The 10,090-nt window shown below is 35.2% G+C and overlaps 1 protein-coding gene across 1 annotated transcript; it reads left to right on the top strand.

Annotated features, from left to right (window-relative positions):
* The first annotated feature begins 2,461 nt into the window (after positions 1–2,461).
* Positions 2,462–6,740, top strand: LOC100250704 (probable WRKY transcription factor 14). Its single transcript, XM_002269134.4, has 3 exons — positions 2,462–3,389; positions 4,479–4,619; positions 5,407–6,740. Exons 1-3 carry the CDS (start codon positions 2,815–2,817, stop codon positions 6,005–6,007), a joined length of 1,317 nt encoding a protein of 438 aa, XP_002269170.1. The 5' UTR covers positions 2,462–2,814; the 3' UTR covers positions 6,008–6,740.
* The last annotated feature ends 3,350 nt before the right edge of the window (positions 6,741–10,090 follow it).

Below are 10,090 nucleotides of genomic sequence, written 5' to 3'. Positions count from 1 at the left end.
GTGTAGATGATTGATCCAAGATTTGGTTCAACTAAATCAAGAAATTTCACATTTGTTTTGTAATACCTTTTTGTCTTTCTATTTTTAGTTGACATAGACCAAATCATCTAGTAAAATGAGGATAATGCATCAGGAATAGCTAGAATAGCTCAATTGATCGAATAGAAGATTGAAAATCCCCATGTCACTAGTCCAATTCTAGTTCATAGCATGTGATTAATTTGTACAAAGTATCTATTCTACAAATTCATTGTTACTTTTCCCCTAATCCCATTTTAAAGATCATAATTATTCTTTACATGTCCCCCCACAAAAACTCCATGATTGAAAAGCCAAAAGTCCATGCACGTTTAATCCTTCAAATGTTATATTTAAGAAAAAAAAGTGTCAAAATCTAGAGCAACATGGCTGGGAACAAAGAAAATCAATCCTCACTCAACTGATGGATCTAAGTGCATGCTTGATTGATTGGACAAAAGGTGCCAATTCATCAACCAAGATTTTATGATTATCCAAGTCCAATCGATCGACCTGACCTCTTAGTTGTTTATCATACCTAACCAAGATTTTGTGCCAGCCATTCTTTGAAAAAGTTCAGTGAAGCTTTCTTCTTGCAACCATGTTGATCAATCAGCCCAAGATGTCTCTTTCTTTCTCTTTTTATTTCCTTACAACTTGCATTGTTGTTTTGTGCAACTTTATTTCTTTTTCTTTTTCTCTTTTTTTCCCTCAGTTAATCCCACTTCATCTCATTTTCTTTTCTTGATCAACTCTTAATCCTATCTTTTATTGCAACTTTTTTTTCTTTTTCTTTTTCTTTTTGTCAAAAAAATTTCAATTTCAAAACCCAAAAAAAAAAAGAAAAAAAAAAAAAGAGAGAGAGAGAGAGAGATAAGATGGTCTTGACCATGGTCGGCTGCTCCAATTTTCCTGTTTCACTCAAATTAGAATCCTTGTGGGGCCTTGGGGCCTAAAGGCTAAGCCGGTCCAATCAACTGTTCTACAAGTGCAAGCAAATAATTAAAATCCAAAAACAGCTCAAATAAAATTATTGGCAAAATAACCAATTTAATTCCATTAAATTCAAATTATGGAAGGGCCCACAATTTTTGGTTCACACTATTACAGCATTCTGTCGTTCATTTTGCATAAAAGAATAGGATATATACGGTAACTATTTTTAAAAATATTTCTAAAAAAAAAATATTTTTAAAAACAACTTTTAAAATTATTATTTGATATTTTATAAAATAAAAGTTTATTTAAGAATAAAATATATATTTTTAATATTTTTAAATATATTTTAAAAATAACCTTTTATATTTAATATTTTTTAATTATTTTATTATTTTTTTAAATGATCCTTAAAACAAATAAGTAAAAACCGTGTAAAATATATATAAAAAAATATTCGAAAATATTTTATTTTTTATTTTTAAAAATAAAAAATAAAAACAATTTTTTATTATTATACATATTTTTAAAATTTTTTATTTTAAAGAATATAAAATTATTAGTAAAAATAATTACAAAATACACCAAAGTTTTTTTATATATATATTTTTTTGTTTTTTTCTTTTTCAATTCTCTATGCAAAGCTGTGTCGGACACGCGGGACACATTAATATGGACTCAAAGCTCATATCCACGATATTTGTGAACGACGGCAAAGGTGTGATTTGCAATGAAGCAGGAGTGACAATGAATAGTGGAGCATTCCATAGAACTATGTAATGTTTGACCAAGGAACCATCATTCTTTCTTTTGATTTTTTTTTTTGTTTTTTCAAATTTTCACCAAACAAAGTCTTAAGATTTGGTATTGATGACTAGAGTGGGAAAAGGAGTTTTATTTTATTTTATTTTATTTTGGGGGAAGTTCATATCTCTTATATATAAAATGCTTTAACGGGAGTAGACTTGTATGGTTAGGTAAATCATAGATGGAGAAAGAAGAAGAGTAACCCATAAAGTTCCGCAGCTGCAATAACTGAGTCTCTAGCCCTATGCATGCCGCACGCTCACAGAGCTTCACTAATGTGGGAGCAAGTGGGGGACCGGGGGTGCATTCCCATAGACAATGTTGCACGTTCAAAGGTGGTTGTGTGTTGTGTTTTTTCACATTGTTTTTTTCTTTTAATAAATAAATAAAAGGGGGAGATAGTGCATCACGTTGAGAGGTGCTCAAGGAGACTTGCGGTTTTGTATTTGACAGGCAAAACAGTAGTGTCATTCCCTCTATGCGAGTATGTTGAGAGAAACGCCCACCCGTTTCGAAACGTTTGCCGAGAAATGCGGCTACATGCCGCCTCTTTTACTTTCCCATCACTTGGTTTTGAAAAAAATGACTTAAAATAAATAAATTAAAATAAACGATAACTGTTGCAGAAATTTGACCCTTTGATGCTTATTATATGATATGATATTATAAACCCTTATAGATTAAATCAACTTTAGTTTAAAACTCTTTCTCTCTCTCTTTTTCTTCTTCCCTCTTCTCTTCCTTGTTGCGTATGGAGAAGGGAGAAGAGGTGTTTTGTATGAAAAGTCAGCGACTCTCTTTCTCTCTCTTCAAAGCCGCTCTCTTTGTTTGTTTATGAGAAGAACATGACTTCCAATTAGCTTCACAGCCTCTTTGCCTTTTGCTTCCCCAGCAGAAATCTTCTCCCCCAAAGGTGTCTCATAGCTTATCCAAGCACCAAATTCACATACCAAAGTGCATGTCTTTCACGTCTGTTCGGTATAACAGGTGCCAAACTCTGGTCAAATGATATTGGTTTTGTGATCCTTCAGCTGGTTTCCCATATAAAGAAGTATGTGCAGTTACTTTAGGCAAAGGATGGAGAATTATCAAGGAGATTTGGCTGACATAGTTCGAGCTAGCGGCAGCGGTGGGGCGCGCACCTCCGATGAGCCTGTTGCTGACTGGCAATTTCCAAGCGAGCCCATGATTTTTTCGCCGGTGGTAGATGAACCCTTGGATGACTTTGGCGATCCCTTCTCAAATATGCGAGATCCGCTTCTTCATGAGCTTGGCATAGCTGGTTCAGGCTTCTTCGGCAGCTCAAATTCAAGTGAGCTTACACAAACCAGTGGGGAGGACACAAGTAGCAACCTTGTTGGAGGCGGCGGTATGTTTGGTCAGAAAATTCTTGACGAGGACATGAAAAGGCCTTGCAATATCTTCTCAAGGATGCTTCAGATCTCGCCCAATGCTAGGATGCCGATCTCTCCATGCGAGTCCCAGATAGTTGCAGCTTCGCCGACGGGAATTAAGACTTCCGCCTTGGCTCCTAATGACATGATTAGTGGCAACAGCTCCAAAGGTTGCTTGATGGACAGTACTGCTTTGCAGATCTCGTCTCCACGAAATCCGGGTATCAAGAGAAGGTGAGAACCTTTGGAACATGGACATTAAATTCATTTTAATGTTTTATTAGTCGAAATATCCTAATTTATGCAGTTCTAGGAGTTTAGAATTCGCCAGTTGGCTTCATAAATGAACAACATGTGATGTTTGATTTTAGGAAACTAATGGCTTTTATACAACTTGAGTCTCCACAAAATCATTGTGAGGATCTGGGAATTGAGATAGGGTTTGGTTTAAATTATGTACAAGTACACACAATAAGTAATTTGATGGGAGGGTTACATATATATCAGGTGCTCTATGGCATATTTCAGATGAGATTATTGTTCTGTGTGTCAATAATATATCAAACCAACATAATATTTTGCTGGGGTTTAATCAACATGAAAGGTTCCAAACTGTTGTCACAATAGTAGTCACAAACTTAGCTTTCATTTACTTATCTGGAACTTCTTTTCTTCCAAAAGCCCACCTGAAAGGATCGGTGTGTTTTCATCACTAGTGTTGGCCTGAAGAATATGCCATCACTTTCAGCTTTCTTAAAGAAAATAAGCCAAAAAATAGTATCTCCATCGAAAAGCTGAGATGGAACATTTTTGCTCCAGTGAAGATTATCAAGTTGGATTAAATCTTAAAAGTTGTTTACTATGTAGAGAGAATTAGCTTCAAAACTAATGATCAACAAACTTGCATTTATAGTTTTCTTCTTCTTCTGCCAAAGAAAACATAAATAAATAAACTTCAATTATATATGCATTATTTCTCATAAGCTAACACAATAAATTCTCAAGTCAGATAAAGTTCTGAGCTCCATCAATAGTTGAACAAGGATTAACAAATTAACTACATATTTATTCCAGAGATAAGCCTTCTCTCTGCCTGCCAAAAAAGAAGACTCTTTACAATATTTACTCCAAATTAAGAAATAGAATCAACTTGTTTGATCATTTGTCAAACTGCTTTGATTTTCTAGCCGGAGGGAGATTAGCAATTTAGCAAAGACATATCCCAGACATAGAGCTTCCTATCCTGCTCCTCCTTCTTCTTGTTTCTGGATTTGGAATTCTTAAGGCATAACCAATTATATGCTTTGATATTGAAACATCCAGGAAGAGCCAGGCAAAGAAGGTGGTTTGTATTCCAGCTCCAGCAGCAGCAAACAGCAGGCCAAGTGGAGAAGTAGTTCCATCTGATCTCTGGGCGTGGAGGAAGTACGGTCAGAAGCCCATCAAAGGTTCTCCTTACCCAAGGTAAGTTTGTTCCAGGTATTATCACTCTTGACAAGAAAAAAAGTTCCTAAGAAACAAAGGCTGCATTTCGTGTGTTTTCTTCTGACAAGAATTATTGCCGATTTGATGATATACCTGATTGATCATATGTTCAGAAAAACAATAACAGATTAAGTTAACTACTTGTTTTCTTCTTACAGCCAACTTTTAGCTTTAATTTGACTGCTTTTAGAGGGGGGAAAGTAATTCCAAACAAAGAAAGTTCCTTAAAACCAACTGCTAAAGCCTTTCTGAGTATTAACAGTTCGACTATTAATGAACATGGTTCAGGGACAAGCAAAATTAATTGAAGGTTGCCTGTGAACCTGAACAAAAAGGAGGAATTATTGTCGGTACTATTATCATGCTAAATAAAGATGAATTTCATGGAGATGTTTTTCTTCGTTTTGTGGCAGGAAAATGGAGGCTCATTGATATTTCCTTTTCAGGGTGGGAAAATGCCGCTTAACCCATCAAAATTTTCTTGAAAACAAAGTAGCATATTTGATTTACACAACTAATCATCATGACGCATTTTGGGAAATCTAAATTTACATAAGTAATCATTATGGAGCATGTTGGGAAATCAGATGATATGGATGAAGACTATCACATTCGTTTTCTACTCGTGACATCAGTGTTTTTTTTTTTTTTTTATCTGTCAGTTATAATTTCGGATAGTTCATGCAGTAAAATGATGTAGGTTATTGGGACGATTTGATTCCAGTGATGAAATCTTTGTTAATCAATGTCGTGTAAAACTATCCAGGGGCTATTACAGATGCAGTAGCTCAAAGGGTTGCTCGGCCAGGAAACAAGTGGAACGAAGCCGAACTGATCCAAACATGTTGGTCATCACCTACACTTCTGAACACAATCATCCGTGGCCAACGCAGAGAAATGCCCTTGCAGGCTCAACCAGATCTCAGCCATCAAAAAACAATGGAGCTTCAAAGAACTCGGGGAGCTGTCAGTCGACCCAGAAGGCAACAGGGTTGAAGGAAGAAAACAAAGAGAGCTATAACAACGATGACATGTCTCCTATTGTTGGTGGGAGTTCCACAACAGGTGCGTCTGTGAAAGAGGAGATGGGAAACGTTGAGAAGCAGCTAGAGATGGATGATAGTGAATTCAGTGAAGGGTTTCCAAGAAGCTACAAGCCTGCAATGCCGGACTCCAACCAGTCGGAGGACTTCTTCGCAGATTTAGGAGAAATAGAGGCTGACCCTCTAAATCTATTGTTCGCACAGGGATTCTCATCAGGAGATCATGAAGAGAGAGAAAGCAAGGCCTTGGATCCATTCAGTCTGTTTGATTGGACAGGGAACAACAGCAATACATCATTTGGAGAAGATAAGAGGGGTTTATAACAAAAGACCTATAGCTTGAAACAAAACTCAGCCCCTGCTAAAAAAATACTCTTTAGTTAGTTTGTGGTGCAATTTCATTCAAGGGTCCTGGCATAAACTTGGCTACACTAGTTTGGATTTCATGTGGGGGGAGTGGGGTGGGGGGGAGATTTCTACTTTCTGCCTTTTTTCTTGTTATTTACCAGAACAGTCAGGAGATTAGGAAAAAAGTGAAAGAGAGTGCTGGTTGATTGGGAGCAGAACCATGAGTCCCACATTCCTTTTGGAATATTGGTGGATGGGACAGAAAGCTGAGGAACAGAAGGTTTGAACAGTTAAAATAAGTACATTTATCAGACATGACTGGAAAGCTCAGTGAGGAGATTGATAGAAGATGGGACTCTCGCCCTTTCTCTCATCTTTCAAAGTGGAAAAAATTATTCAAGCGAACTTTGATCATGTGGGTATTCTAAAAAGAAAACCATGCTTTAATTGCTTTGTTGTGATCAGAAGAAATAAATGAAAGATGACAAGAGCGATAATAGGGATATGTAAGATAGAAAGAAAGTATTAGGATACCTCTTGACTTTTCTTATCAATCTCGCCTCTCTAGGGATGTGTTATAGAAAGAGAAACTGCAAAGCTTTTGGTTCCTCAGCTTTCTGTTCTTCAATCCATTCAACCTGTGTTTACTTTTGGATTTTGCAAATGTTTTAGCTATTGATCATGTTTATGAAAAAAGATGTTACTGTCCCTTCCTCTCTCTCTCTCTCTCTCTAAACCAGCTTGCCAATTAAAAAGAATATATTCCAGCGAGTTTAGGTATTAGTTCATGTGAATGACCCATCTACTTTGAGCACATGCTTCCATGATAATTATATGGTTACTCGAAAGCTGAATATTTTCATGGTTTGAATTCCACAATTTAGTGCGAAAGGTAGACCACATAAGGATTTAGTTAATCATGTGGGATGTGTAGGGTGAAATATTGATAACAAAAATTGGATGAAAAGATCCATTACTTCTCTTGTTTTTTGTGTTTTCTTTTTCCTGAAAACTGGCCATAACAGGAAGTACTGAGGAAAGGCCAAGAAAATTCTGCAGTTCAAATATCTTTCACATAATTTTGCTGAAAATTGTAGTAAGTTTTGACAAATTAGTTAAATCAAGTTGTTAAAATATTGAAGACTTTGTCATTGGAAAGTTGACCATGTAGAGTGCGCTTCTGACAGATTAGAGTTCCCGCCTAGGAAAACACCTATCATATTGATCCGATCATGATTGAAAGCCATCGTTGTTGTAGTAATTCAAAGCCTAGGGTACTACACAAAACTTAAAAGTCAGTTTGGATATCTCAAGAAAACTTGCGCCAAAAAAAATGGCATGAGAAATGAAATTGAAAACCAAAACTAATAAACTAATCCATAATTTATCAAGTGCATAGGGTGTGCTTCAACCACTATTTTCATTTTTCACACACAAGTACGCTTACTATTTTTCTTTCTTTTTCATTTTCAGAGGGAAAAAAAAGTCATTTTTGGATCCACAAATTCAACATAAGGATTGCATGGATTTTCTAGGCACCTGGGCCCTTTTCCCTCGAGTGTTATCAAAAGCTGAAGTGAGAGCTAGGTTTTCAGGTTTGATTTCTACACATGTCAAAATCCAGCATCAGAATCATGGACAAGTGATGCCTCCCTTGGTGGTGAAAGCAATTTCATTGTTTAATTTATTGAGAGATAGTGACCTAAAGTTCTGTCAAATCCATCAACTTCAATGAAATTTTCATACCCCTTTCAATTGAAGTCACTTCGTTGGAGAAAAAGAACAGTCTAAAGTTCTAGTGAAATGGGTTTTCCTCATTTTTGTGATTGATGGGGGTAAGAACCATTATGTGTTTAGAGGAAATTCTGGTGCAAATGGGTTTATTGGAAGAGACTGTAGTAGTCATGATTTTGAAAAGAAAGAAATGGAGTTAATCAATGACATACATAAAGCTCCATGACTACCCATCTAGTCTTTTGAAAACCTTTGGTGCTAAATCCCATCGCATGCCTTCCCGTCTTTCCCATCTCAATTCTCAACCTCCTTAAAATCATAAGCATCAGCCATCATTTTTGATGTTTTCTTTTATTCATGTTTGGTCAAAAAAATAATCATAATTCCAGTGTTATCATATCATTAGTAAAAGTTCTCAATGTTATTATTATTATTATTATTATTATTATTTTCTTTTCTAGATTTTTATCCAAGTGCTTATATTTCATAAAGAAACAAAGGACATCTGGGATTTGGTATAAAAAAATAAAAAAGAAACCAAAGGCCTCACTCAGCTCCAAAATCCATCACATCAAATTCTTTCTAATATTTGTCGCCTGGTAATCACACTATGTCTCTTTCCCACTCTCAACTAAGACTCCTGTTTGAAGAATCAAATGCCATCATTAACTTCCTAGCCTTCCACCCTCTAACAGTAGCACGATCTATAAGGTCCTCCACACTATGTGTGTGTTTGAAATATTTTCCCTTTTTGTCTTAGGCCAACCAATAACATTAAGAAGAAGACCAAAAGTAAACAAATAAATAAGTATTACTTTTTTTAATATCTTGTTATTGTTTCATATTCTTATCTTATAAGTAAAAGATAGGCTTGCAGGAAGGCAAGAATATGTTTGGAGCTGAAAAAATCAAGGAAAGAAAGAAAAAAATTATAAGTAAAAAAATCCGAAGGGAAAAAAAATTTAAAATTAATAAATTATTTTTACATATTAATTTGAATTATATTTATTTTTTCTAATTTTCTTATAGTATAACTAAACACCAAACTCTTGACAGTGTTATCTTTCTCTTATACTTTTGTTTACCCAAATACACAAAGTGTCATATGTGAAGGTATCATGTGTCACTGTCCTTGTTGAGTTGCAATATGCTAACTTTCCCTCCTCAAATGAGCACTTTTTTATGGTGCTCATCTCTAAGACATTATTCCCATGACTATTACATTTAAACTCTGGGAACAAATTAAGATGTCACTACACTTGGTAACACATTAATTGACAAAGTTAATTTATAACATTGATCATACTAATCAAATAAATCCATAAGAGTGATATAAAATCCTGAAATGCCTTATATGATTGATAATGGGTGTGCTTAAACAAAATGAGTGAGCTATAAAGTTGGATTTTGAATAGAGTTCTGAGGAGTTCACATGATGGGTTTTCTTAGGTCTTCACAATCTTTTTCCTCAGTCTACGAGTAAATAAGCTGTCTCAATCATTCTCACCCTGAGTACAAAATTTATTTCCTTTGCTCAGATAAACCACTTCTGTTTCAAACCCCCGAAAATGATTGATGCTCCAAGTATTAATTTTTTTGGGTGGTTGTCGCCTCTGGTTGTACAATTTCTACCGAATACTGAGACTTCCCAGCTCTCTACCTGATCATTGTACTTCCTTTTCTCCTTTCTACACATAGCCCTTTAATCATTTTCTTCTCTTTGGTTCCTCATGCATATTCCCTCAGTAATTTGATTGAAAAAGTTTTCTCTTCCATTGTTTTTTTCCCCTCCTCATTTGTGAATCAAGATCGGGAAGAAAACAATGGATTTGGACAAGCCAAAAAGCAGTAGAGGGATGGATGCTTGAACGAGGCATGCACAACAATATCCAAAATTTTGGATAACAAGAGTGAGTGATTTCCTTACCCCATGTGCTGCCTACTATTATTGCATGGGACCAATCAACTGAGCCATCAGTTGTATCGAGTCATTTTATCATTGTACCTTTCAACTTCAAACATAACTAAATTAAATCTCTTGCTCACATTTGGATAAAGAAACCATCTTGATTTGATTTGATATGATCCACAGAGCCTTATTTTCATAGTTTATCTAATTGCGTTGGATACTTGTTTTTTCTATTAAGGAGTATAATATGGATATTGAATTCAAGACTTACAAGTTTAAATTTTTAGAAAAATTGATAGTTTAATATGGTATCAAAACTTAATTTGATGAAAGATCTTGAGTTTTTTTGTTTTAAGCATGGGAAATTACATAATTTAGAAGGTTGATAGACTAGAAGTGGTTTAATTTACACTTCC

Source organism: Vitis vinifera, chromosome 10, assembly GCF_030704535.1.
Source record: "Vitis vinifera cultivar Pinot Noir 40024 chromosome 10, ASM3070453v1".
Taxonomy (NCBI): domain Eukaryota; kingdom Viridiplantae; phylum Streptophyta; class Magnoliopsida; order Vitales; family Vitaceae; genus Vitis; species Vitis vinifera.
This window is presented reverse-complemented; position numbering and strand designations above follow the sequence as displayed.

What these genes read in the sequence shown, in the direction of transcription:
- LOC100250704 (XM_002269134.4), top strand. Translation starts at nt 2,815, where the DNA reads ATGTGCAGTTACTTTAGGCAAAGGATGGAGAATTATCAAGGAGATTTG. An exon ending in AATCCGGGTATCAAGAGAAG is followed by an intron (nt 3,390 to 4,478) that starts GTGAGAACCTTT and finishes TGAAACATCCAG; the next exon opens with GAAGAGCCAGGCAAAGAAGG. An exon ending in AAAGGTTCTCCTTACCCAAG is followed by an intron (nt 4,620 to 5,406) that starts GTAAGTTTGTTC and finishes AAAACTATCCAG; the next exon opens with GGGCTATTACAGATGCAGTA.